General features: G+C 36.3%; 1 protein-coding gene across 1 annotated transcript in view; it reads left to right on the top strand.

Moving 5' to 3' along the window:
- The first annotated feature begins 252 nt into the window (after positions 1–252).
- The window catches only part of LOC126191542 (uncharacterized), a 62,715-nt gene continuing 49,938 nt past the window's right edge, over positions 253–13,029 (top strand). Inside the window, exons 1-3 of the mRNA XM_049932447.1 lie at positions 253–358; positions 6,492–6,590; positions 6,657–6,755. Coding sequence (XP_049788404.1) covers positions 314–358; positions 6,492–6,590; positions 6,657–6,755 — 243 coding nt within the window. The 5' untranslated portion in view covers positions 253–313. The remainder of the gene's footprint in view (positions 359–6,491; positions 6,591–6,656; positions 6,756–13,029) is intronic.

Genomic DNA, 13,029 nt, shown 5'->3' on the forward strand with positions numbered 1-13,029 from the left:
GAGCGAAACACTTTCTTAGCCTTGTTTCACAAACTTTGTGAAACAAGGTTAAAAAAGTGTTTCTTTTAGTTAATACGACTACCGGTACCATACTGATTTACATAGGCCCTCCATCACAAAAACGAAAATAGGGCAACGTAATAAAAGAACGTTGGTATCATTAATTAGTACCGTACCGGTACCGGTAATCGAGAAAGATAAACGTATTGCGGCCGTAATTACAGAGACACATCATTGTGCACATTTGGAAAAGTGTAATTATGCTTGCTTCGATCAAAATACAATAAAGTTTGTGGATGCTGCAACATCAAGAATGATTTTAGTGGGCCTGCACGTGACTGAAATGGACTTTAATACGGTAAGCCTACGTGACGATACAATACAGCTAGTAAAATTACAGGTACCTTACCATATAGATTTGTACATGATCTCTGACTTTGAGAATTCGTTACAGTATGGTACGAAGCCTTGTGTGATGCAGTCAGACCATTTAGATATTGCTACATGGAATCAAAGAGCGTCTGGATTATTCAGGGGGAATCTCCGTTCTGCAGTTTTGTATGCAAGGCCACAAATCATCAATAATCCCAGGCGTATTCATAGCAAAAGAATTACGGGGGATTTAGCAAGTCAAGGAAACAGTGGCATTCAAAGACGACTTGACCGTTTTTTGTCGTACTTAGCTAGCCATAGACCCACTGGAATGTGTCACATGGAATCAACTGAAGGAAAGGCAGTACCAACACCCTGGACTAGTCTCCAGTGACGCCCTCAAATCATCACATTTGGTGTTCATATGCAACAAGACTGTCAACAGTGGAATTTGCTAGATTGAGGTCATCACTGTAGCATCAAATATACTGTTGGACAGTTTGAAGTGAGACTCCTTCAAAAACATTTTAGAACTCAGAATTGCATGTTCTGTTGAACTGTAGATGCAGTCATATCGAGATTCGCTGAAGTGCTACAGTGTTGATACCCCTTTGCGAATGGAGCAGTATGGTCCATTGTGATTCTCTGTGGTGTCAATCAGCTACAAGTGGTATACTGTTCTATACAGTTTTCTGTTCTCAATTAATTTGAATATCTCTCTCTCTCTCTGGTCTTTGCAAATTTATAATCATTAATTATTTGACATCCACTTCTAGATAATGGCCTCATCTAGATTTTTTCCTTTCCATTAGTAATTGTTTCACCGATACACACCCATGCCACTCTCCTAGAAATAAGAAAGAATTATTTGTAGAAAAATCATGAAAAACTGACGATAAGTTAATGCTCGTAATCCTAGAATACTATGCTAATTTCGAACCTCTACATACCCGTACCTTCGTTGATTCAACTACCACCCATAGGTTTGACCATGAAAATGGCTAAAAGCGAAGCACCGTAGAATCTTTTATCGTAGGAAGATTAAAGAAAAGTGCACCTCACAATTTACACAGTCTTTCCATGGCATTAAATAAAAAACTCTCATCTTATAGGTTCACAAACAAAAAGGGTCGATACATATTTTAACTGCCGAGAACACTATGGAATAAGAACCCAAGAGAAAACTGTATCACTTCTTACGCGATAATTTGAATGACTGCATGCCAGGAAAGTTGATACTCACCATATAGCGGAGATGTTGAGTCGCGATAGGCACAACAAGAAGATTCACACAATTATAGCTTTCGGACATTAAGGCCTTTGTCAACAATACACACACACACACACCACACACACGCGCGCAACTTGCATTCCAGTGGGGTTTCAGTTGTCTGTGACTGCAGACTTGTGTGTGTGTGTGTGTGTGTGTGTGTGTGTGTGTGTGTGTGTGTTGCTGACAAAGGCCTTAATGGCCGAAAACTATAATTGTGTGAATCTGAATTTTCCATTGTTTGAAAACAAACAATAGTTACACAAACACAGAACATGAATGTAATCTGAGAAAAATATCTGAAAACATTTTAGTATGCCACATGTGTATCCAGTGGAAGCAGTTGGTCCTTGGCGAATACTCTTCTTCCTTGAGCGATTCTCGTTACTTGTGTTCTTCAGGCCAGTGTTTTTCAGGCCAGTATTTTCGGGGCAAATAGCTTACTGTTTTGGCATCTTCATGTTTTCCCAACATACTCTTGCTCCTTGTGTTGTCCATGTTTTACTGCTGACAGCATGATTCGTCCCACGTTTGTTACCTGTGTTTTACCTTCTGTTTTATCTTACTGTTCTGAGTATTTTCTTGACACCCGTCTCAATCTGTTACTGAGCGGGCGCTGAAGACCTTGCCATCATGTGCCCATACAACCCTCTCCATCCATCCATCCATTGGACACTTGCTTCTCAATTTGGGTCACCAGTTATGTTCTAGGGTTAAAATATAAAAATTATACAATTCTATATTTGGTGATATTAATGCAGACATTAGATATGAGACTTGTTTGAAGCACCTATTAGACACACAAAGATTACTAAAGTTCTGCTGTCTAAATTACAAGCCCACGAGGCTCAGCGCACATTTAGATAATGTAATCTGCAACTTACAGTGAAATAAAACAGAATTTAATACTGTGAACCTTAGTATTTCAGATCATGCAGGGCAGTGACTTAGGCACCCTTTAAACAACAAAACAGATAGCCCCTCAACTGTTTCTTAGAAAACTAATAGCCTTCCTAAATAAAGAAATTCAGGACATGGATTCAGAACTGGCAGATCAACACACTGAGCTATTTATACCTTCCTATATGAACTTCTAACTGGCAGCAGATAATAAACAACATGTTTCTGTCATATTACTTGATCTTAGAAAAGCTTTTGATGTAACTGTTCATGACATCATGTTGCAGATTAGAAAATTATGGAATATAAGGCATACCAAACTGGTGGATCCACTCTTACCTGCATAGTCATCAAGAGATTACTCAAGTAAAATACAAAAAAAACATAAAAATTCACAGAATTTCTAATTTTTATAGTAGTGCACAGAAAATCAGTTTGGAGTCCCTCAAGGGACAGTCCTTGGGCCCATTCTTTTCATTGTTTATGTTAATGATCTATCAACAATAATTAACTAAGGGACAACAGTACTTTTTGCAGATGACACAAATATCCTGATTAAGTCATGTGATGAAGACGGACGACAAAAACCAGCTGCAGGTGTAATACAAGATTTAACACAATGGTTCACAATAAATAAGCTAGTAATAAATTCTGAAAAAACTGTGTTGGTCAATTTTCACACTTCACAGAAATTCCATCTGCCAATACCAATTTTTAACATTGGTATAAAAACTGTCTTAGGCTATCTGTGAATGTGACAAAAGTTTTGGGTATACATATAAAGGGTAACCTGATGTGGGAGGTGCACATGAATAACGTAAATAAAAAGCTAAATACACTTGCATATGCAGTAAGAAACCTCTCACAAAGTACCAGTCACGCATCAGTGGTCACAATGTACCATGGCATTATCCATTCAATACTAATGTATGGAATTATCTTTTGTGGGAACTCCATATGTGTCACAAAAACATTTAGGCTCCAAAGAAGTTTGTTAGAATAATAATACAGCCAAATGCAAAGTCTCATGTAGACCAATATTTAAAAGCCTCAGTATACTGCCTCTTGTTTGTTTATATCTATGAAGTATTAATCTTTGTAAAAATAAGCTTATTAAAAGAAGAAAATATCTTCAAGCACAATTGTGATTTCCACTCTCATGATACTAGATAGAAGCATTACCTGCATGTCAGTTCAGTAAGTACAAACCGTTTTAGGGAGGAGTGTTTCATACTGGCTTATGTTATAGAATCATCCCATTATTTCTGAAACAGATACAAAATTTACCTAAGTTTAAAGTGAAACTAAAAGAATACTTACTTGACCACTGCTTCTTTTCTGTTTCTGGGTTTCTGGACCACCAAGGAAATATGGTGCAATTGATCACATAATTATTCTTAACCATACTATTCTGTCAATCATCTTATGGTTTTTATAATTATGTTACCAGCGTTCAATATGTATTGACTGTTGTTTTGCAAATCACAGTATGTATAAACTTCTTTGTACTATATGAAATCTGACTTATCCTATATTGTTTGTACAAACAATGAACTTAATCACAATTTACAGGATGAATAAAGATATACAGAACTAGGAAGGGTAATCAGACTAATCAATGTACATAAATTGAATCTTAAAAACCAATCTTAACCATATGACCTGGGGTGCAGTGGGCACTAATGAAATGTCTGCCAATGAATCAACACAGAAATTTTTAGAATTATTTACAGAAAGCTTTGACTCATGTTATCCCAGATATCACAAGAATCACACAAAGTAGAACCAGTCTAATAAACTTCAAGAAATGTGGAACTAGTACAGACCACATCTGAGCAAACATAGAGGGGAAATGATTGCAACAGATTCTAGCAGAGAAAGAAATTTATACAGCAGCGAGAAGGGTTTATAGATCAGAAATTAGAGCAGCCAAGAGGAAAGCCAATGACAACTATATACTCAGTTCAACAAATAAGTGTACAGCAGCATGGAAAGTTATTAAAACAGATATAAGCTCTGAATATAATCATAAAAACATTCCAATTCAACCAAACATCTTAAACATGCACTTTACCAGTTTTGGCTGAAATAAAAATCTCACTGAAGATGAAAATAATGCTGTAGTTTTTCTCCCAGCTCTAGATAGTAAGTCATATGATGACTTCTGCTTGTCTCGTGTATCCTACAGTCATGTTATTGAAGCAGCTGCCAAACTTAGCAATTCAGAAGCAGAAGATCTCTATGACTTTTAAAATTATGTTTTAATTATGTAACAAAAATATAGAGATAGAAATTCTATTGCCACTAACCGAAATTATCAAGCAAATGCTACATGAAGGAATCTTCCAAAATTGTCTAAAATTACTATTGTAAAATCTGTACATAGAAAAGGTGATTAAACATATCCTTATAACCATTGTCTCATCGTGCTCATATCAGTCATATAAAAAATTATAGAACATTGCATGAACACACAGATGAGCCAGCACAATATGGTTTCAGACTTTATATCTCCACCTACATAGCAGTTGAGACCATCATTACAAAAGTACATATGTACATGATTTGTTTTAGAGTAGGAAAACAATTTGTGCAACAGGCCTGGATTTTCGCAAAGCTTTTGATATTTTCTCCCATAGGTTACCTATAAAAAGCTACAGTACTGCAGAGTTGGAGAGGATGCTCTTCACCTTATTGGGTCAGAGAGCAGATGTTAACTGTAAACACCTGAAGATCAGACTCTTTACTTGTTACAAAAGGCATTCCACAGTGATTGGAACTGGATCCATTCCAGTTTATTGTATATGTAAACCTTTACCCCCCTTCTTGTCTTGTGAGGCAGTACTGTATGCAGATGATACAACTCTTAAAAACACAAGTTCATGACCTAGAGCAGCTGTGACATAATGTAAATATAACAATAGACCAATGTACTAATGGGTCCCAGGCAAATTATTAAAAAATTAACAATAATAAAACTGAAGACATTGTTTTCAGTTAAGAGTCTCCAACGAAGATCACAAAATAATTATACTGTTAGGTTTCTACTTAGATCAGAAATTCAGCTGGTCAAAGCACACAGATAAAAAAATTGTTCTCCAAACTGTCTCGAGTGTTTTATCTGTTTTACAAAACTGAGGAACAACGTAAGCAAAACGCTTATAGTGCATGCATATTTTTCATTTTTCCTCTCCCATGTTATCTATGGAACTCTTTTATGGGGTGAACTGCCCCAGAAAAATATTGTATTCAAATGGCATGGAAGGTTGTCAGATGCATAGCAGCAATTACTCGAAGAGAATCTTGTAAATATCACTTCAAAGAGCTCAATATTATGACACTACTTAGCCTTTGTATGTGTAGTTGGCTTCACAGTGTTAAAGAGAATTTAAATAATTTTAACTGTAGGATGTCTACACATGAACACAAGAACAGGACAATCAATTACTAAGGTACACCACAGCTGCAAGTATCTACGCCTCACATTTTTCAGTAGACTTCCAAGAGCTGCTCATTTTGTTCCCTACAGCACATTTAAAATTGTTTCACCAGTGTGGTTTAAGAAGAAATCATACTACACCATAAAAGGGCATGAGCAACCAGATTTAAATGACAAAGTTCTGACTAATTACTCTTGTACTAAGCTTCAACAAATTGTTGGTTCCTGCATATATAATTTTCACATTGTATGTAACGATGTGTCACTGATGTAAATATCATGAAATTTTATGTGCCTCATGTCTCTTACCTTATACCTAAATATTTACATCAGTAACATGTAAAATGTTTGAAGGTGAATAAACTCTACTATCTTCTCTCTCTCTCTCTCTCTCTCTCTCTCTCTCTCTATCTGTGTGTGTGTGTGTGTGTGTGTGTGTGTGTGTGTGTGTGTGTGTTTCACATGTGTATGAGTGAATGTGTTTGTGTGTTTCACATTAAACATTTCCAGGCATGGGCGAATCGAGTCTATTGTAGTGCCAAAGGACCAGTGTTTCCAGAGGAACCGGGAAAAGCTAAAAGTAAACAGCAATCGAATAAAAAATCAGAGGTGAGTGGAAAAGTAAAAAATATGTATGTTAACTGTGCATTCAAGCTATTAATGATATGATTACAGGTGTGTGAAAACCCAGTGTGTTCTGCAGACAGACAGTCAGAGTGTCCTGAGGAATCAAGTGAAAATGAAAGTAAAAAACGAACAGATGCTGAATCAGAAGTGAGTATGGGGATTTACAGCATTTATATTTATTGTGAATTTTTCTTAGTAACCAAAATTTTGTGGGTAAACAGAAATCAGTATGTTTTTGTTGTAACACACCAGTATGTTCATTCCAATTAACAGCTAAAATTTGGCTAGTATATGAAAACAGGCTACTTTTGAAAGCTTGTGCAGTTTCTTGATGCCTTAGTTGCATAGTCATAATATCCATACCATTATATAAGCAACATGTGCTGCTGGAACTCACTAACTTGTCTTGGCATGAGGTTAGAAAACCTAGAGTTCCAGAGTTGGAAATTATTAGCACCACCAATCCTCTTTAACCATAAGCTCTGCCCATGCTTCAGGTGATACTCATGTAGCCTCAAAATGTACTATATGCTACTTGAATAGCTGGCTGTTGAGAAAAGGTTTTTACTGGGTGATGTGACAAGCACGTGCCCCACCTTAGTTATATTGTAGTTGCTGCAATGCGTGAGGTTTTGACTTAGTTTCCTTGTGTTTCCTTGATTGGGAACAAAATGAATGTCACCAATTGAAACATGTCACCCCCATAACAAAATACGTAATTTACGTAGCTTATGTAGAATTCAGGAAAGGGTTTGACACTGCCCAGTGGAGAAAATAATGGAAATTCTAAATGTAGAATAAATAATTAGAGATGCGAAAGCAATGTTCATGAGTAAAATGAAAATGCTTTGTTCATATAAGTAAAGAACTATACAAAGAACAAACAAGGATAGTAAAGGTAAGATATACAGTAAAAGAAGCTAGAATTCTTAAAGTTGTTACACGAGAATGCAATATGTCCCCATCCCTATCCCACATCTACTTAAAACATGCAATAAATGAGTACAAAGAAGACTGTACAAGTATCCAAGTAAGTGGAGAAAGAATGCAGATGTGTAGTTTTGCAGATGACATAGATGTGATAGCTTCTGATGAAAAAATCTCCAAAGAACCTTTGGAGTTATGGTTACCATACTAACAGATGTGCACAAACTGAAGATTATAGGTAAGTATAGTAAAATAAACAAGATCACACAAATATTTGGGAAGTAAGATAACTGAAGGAAGAAGCATAGAAGGTATAGAATAAAGCATTAGAGATGCAAAAGCAATGCGCATGAATAAAATAAAAATGCTTTGTTCAAACAACATAAATACTGAAGTGAGGAAAAATGTGCCCAGACCCGCATTTGGAGCATAGAACTGTATGGCTGTGAATCATGGACTATAGGCAAAAATTAAATAAAATCTTCTGAAACATTTCCAACCAGGAAGTACTACAAAGAATTAGAGAAGAAAGGTTATTTAGGAGAAAAATAGAGCGATGAAGACACACAATATAACACGACCAGTTCCTTGCAAATGTCCTAGTCTGAACATTACAAGAGGAAGTAGCCCAAGCAGGACTACAAGAACTGCAATTTACCATAGCTTCTTGATTTGTGCAAGGCAATTTAGGGTCACCAACATTCCAAACCTTTGGGCCTATTACGGAATTTATTTTTTATAAATTGCTGGTGAACAATGAGACCATATGTAATCTGCATAAAGCGTGACCTAATGTCATTTGTGAGACAAATAGCAACTCTAGCCTCATTTTGAAAATGACTGCCACTATAGAGCCCCAGAATTATCTTAGGTCTATTGAGATTCAGGAGAGGTCCCATTATTTAAATATTTTTTACTTGATGTTTTATAAAATTTTAAAAGAACATCATAGGTACATTCCAGTATTCAGAGATGAAAAAGTAACTGAGACTCACTTGACTACAGTTTTCTTGTGTATGTACTCAAAATCCATCTACCAAACAGATTTATTGTGCTGTGATGGTTGGAGCCTATGATGAAGGGATGTGTTTTTTTTTTATTTTTTTATTTTTTATTTTTTTACAGTTAGTACTTCATATCTAAGAATTCATCTATTGATGAATTTGTAGATATCATCTATTGATTAGTTCTTAGATATGAATTAAAAAAAAAGTATTCAGAGGCAGCTTCAAGAGAATAAAACCTGGGAAAGGCTAATGATGTGCTTGTTGGGGGATTCAGTATTGTAGCAGATCCATTTGTCATAGGTGCCTAGGCTGTAGGGGCCTGGGCTTTTGACATGGAAAGAATGGCAGCTGTCAGTGTGGAGGTATTGTTGGTTATGGGTTGGTTTCATGTTGCCTGAGGTATGGATGTGCACTTCAGTGGGATGGAGGTCAATGTCAGCCAACAATTTTGGATTTGGGAAAGCACCAAGTGGACCTCAATTACAGAAAGCACTTAAGCTCTCCCAGAAAGTGAAGTAATCTTCTTTCCTGTGAGAAAAAATTACAAAGATGCCATCAGTAAATCTGCTGAGCTATGGAACCAGCTTCTGGGTGTTGAGGAATGCTTCTCCTATGTTGCTGATGAAAAGTCTGGCATAGTACTGGGCTACCTTGGTTCTTATAGACGTACTGATGATGTTTTTGTTAAGCTGGATCATTTAATGTGATGTAATTATGAATAAGGATGAAATTGACTAATGTGATAATAAATGAGATTTCATGGGGACTTATGGGAGGCATTGGAAGAGATAGAGTTCTGGAGCTGACAGACCATATATATGTGGGATATTGGTGCAAATTGAGGTTACATCAATAGTTACAAGGCAGGTTCCAGATCAGTGAGAGGTGGAAATGGATTTAAGGCATTTAACATGTTGATGTCTTTTATGTGGGATTGGAGGCCATGTGTGATTGCCTAGCAAAAGCTGAGATGCATTCTGGAGGGGCTTTGAAGTCTGACACAATGGGATGGCTGGGATAGTTGTTTTGTTTATTTCTGAGGGTAGGTAGAAGGTAAGACTGTAAGAGTCAGGAAGAGTAAGGAGTTTTGTGTAGACAATAGTGATGGTCTAAGGGCTTCTGCAGCTCAGTGGAGGAAAGAATGAGATCATTAAGAATAGTTCTGTATGCCAGAGTATCTGAGAGCTGAAAAAATTCCCTGTGCCACATATTCCCTATGATCAACTACAACAGTGGTAGAGCCTTTGTCCACAGGAAGAATGAAACAGAGTGGTCTGCCTCCAGGCTGCATCAAGTTCAATACTCAAATCTGTTAAGTTTTGAGGTTTCAAAACAATTTTTCTTGAAACATTGAGAGGTGATGCTAGAGGTGGTGTTGGGTAAGAAGGCAGTCATCTCTTCTGGATATGAGTTGGAACCATTATAGAAACGGTTTGATGCTCTTTCTGTAGTTGTAAGTGTGGGCTGGGTTGTGATGTGATATTTGAAAATTACAGTTATGGGCAAATGAGAGGAAATCTTTGACTAACACAAGATTGACGTTTGCTGTGGGCCTGAAACTTAGACCTATTGAAAGAAAGGATGTCTCTGGATCAGTGTGGAATCTGGAGGAGAGGATTGTCATTGATTAGGTGTCAAAATATTGAGGTATTAGACTTCAATTGAGTCAAAATATACAAATAAATATTGCTGCTAATTATGATGGTGATGAGTAAGAGCTCAACTGAAATAATACAAACTGTGACACACATTATCTTACACAATACCCAATGACCTCAGCTATATTTTTGTAAATCATAAAACAATGCAGCACTTTTATCCATTGTGTAGCCCAGTTAACAACTAAAATTTTTCAGGTATTTGAAAACAGAGATTATTTGGCAGCCAGAGGACCAGTCTGTGCTAACACATCAGACGAAAGTGAAGAACAGACAGATGCAGAATCAAAGCTGAGCACAAAAGAAGGCAGCATTTATCAGAATTTGTATTAGCTGCCGAGACTCAGCATTTTGCCACTAAAGTGTCACAGTATTGGGGTGGAGAAATTGCTCATTGTGTTCAGATATTTATGAATCCTATATCCAATGTACTACCAAAGTATTTGATGGATCAAAATGGACCAGTAAATGATGATGATAAGTACCACAGATGCACAATTTTCAACACAATACCAAAGAGGCTCAGCTATATTTCATGCTTTTGGGGAATTCTAAACTATGCAGTATTTTTCTCAGGTATACATTCCATCTAACAACTAGAATGTTGCAGATATTTGAAAATAGAGACTACCTAACAGTCAGAGAACCAGTCTGTCCTCACACATCAGATGAAAGTGAAGAACAATTACGAGTGGACTCAAATAGAAGTACAAAGAACTACAGCAAAACTGCGCAAACTCTCAGAACTGTATCACTAGAAAGTGACAATATTCTGGTGGAACACCTGCTCATCATTCATTGATTTACACATGTCATTCCATAAATGCCTTTTTGAAGGAGTGTCTCCTGGGATGTGGAACAAATCACTTTACATGTTAACAGGGAGAAGCAGGCTTTGTAAGTTATTCTAATGTACACTAAAACGAAATTATGATTAGTGTTAATGTGCTCACACTGGTAATTATGGCATTTACTTTTACATTACAGCATACATGTGTGGGTATACTTTTGCAATGGGCCTGAAGGTTAAGCCTATTGAAAGAAATGATGTCTCTGGATCAATGAGCAATCTGGAAGAGAAGATTGAATTCAATTGTGAACCAGGATTGTGAGATGTTGGAGTTTAAGTGGATCATAATATACCAGTAAAAGATGCTGATAATAATAATGATGATGAGTAGGGCCTCAATAAACTTTGACACACACTGTCTAACACAACACCCAAAAGCCTCAGCTATATTTCTTATTTTGAGAAATCATTAAACAGTGCGGCACTTGTATTGACTTTATATTCCAGTTGACACCTAGAATTTTTCAGATATTTGAAAACAGAGACTACCTGACAGTCAAAGAACCAGACTGCACTGAAATAACAGATAAATGTGAGGAACTGACAAATGGAGAATCAAAGCTGAGCCCAAAAGAAGTATTAGTACTTATATGTAACTGCCAAGACTCAGCAATAAAATCTCATTTATTTTTATTTATTTACTTCATTTGTGTTCTGTAGACCCATTAGTGATAAATCACTTGGGTGTAGAACGTGTCATTTACATAGATTTGAGACATTTGTTTATAATAATAGGTTGTACAATGAATAATATATTACATAGATAAAATGTTTACAAGAATTGTTTTTTGTAAAAAGTTACAAATTGCATTGAACAGTCTTACAACAGATCAAAATCCATTGACATATTCTCATACATAAATTCGTCCAGTGAGTAAATGATTTTACTTAGAAGATACTGTTTAAGTTGATCTTTAAAAGTAGGTGGATCAGTAACTGACATTTTTATTGCCTGAGGGAGAGCATTAAATATTTTTATGCAAGAGTAGTGTACTCCTTTTTGAACCATACGTAGATTCTTTTGTTCAAGATGTAGATCATTTTTTACCCTAGTGTCATAGTTATGATACATGCTCTTCATTTAAAAAAGGGAATGGTTTTTACACAAGAAACACATGAGAGAGAAAATATACTGAGATACTGTTGTGAGTATTCTCAGCTCTTGGAAGAGTTTCCTGCAGGAATGTCTGTAATTGACACCACACAGAATCCTAATTACTCTTTTCTGGGCTATGGGGATTTTGTTTGCCTGTGGCTGGTTTCCCCAGAAAATAATTCCATAGGCCATCAGGGCATGAAAATAATCAAAATAGACAGCTTTCAAAGTATTTAAGTCTCTGAAGGAAGCAATCACATGAATAGCGTAAATTGCTGAGCTTAGGTTTTTTTTATATAGGTAAGGAATGTGTAAGGACCATTTTAGATTGCTATCAGCAAGTAGACCCAGGAACTTTTTTGACTCCACTCTTGCTAAATTCCCATCATTTTATTTAACATTAATCTCACCTTCAATATTTTGGTCTGTATGGAATTGAATCAATTGAGTTTTTTCAAAATTTACTGATAATCCATTAGAGGTAAACCAGTTAAAGGTCTCCTGAAAAATTGCATTTACAGTGATCTTAAGATAAGTACTTGTTGAATTGTCTGTCAGAATTGTTGTGTCGTCCGCAAACAAAGTAAATTTTATCTTAGCCCTTGTACACATTGGAAGGTCATTTATGAAAATAAGAAAAAGTAGAGGACCTAGAATAGATCCCTGTGGGACTCCACAGTTTATTGTGCCCCAAGAAGAAGACACTGGTTCCCCATTAGCGTCGTTTACCATGACTTTCTGTCTCCGGTCCTTTAAATAGGAGGCAAACCACATCACTGCTTCGCCAGTTAATCCATAAAATTCTGCCTTTCTCAGAAAAATCTCATGGTTCACGCAATCAAACGCCTTAGAAAGGTAAAAAAAAAATTCCAGTTGGAGACAT

This window comes from Schistocerca cancellata, chromosome 6 (genome assembly GCF_023864275.1).
Source record: "Schistocerca cancellata isolate TAMUIC-IGC-003103 chromosome 6, iqSchCanc2.1, whole genome shotgun sequence".
In the NCBI taxonomy this organism is placed as follows: domain Eukaryota; kingdom Metazoa; phylum Arthropoda; class Insecta; order Orthoptera; family Acrididae; genus Schistocerca; species Schistocerca cancellata.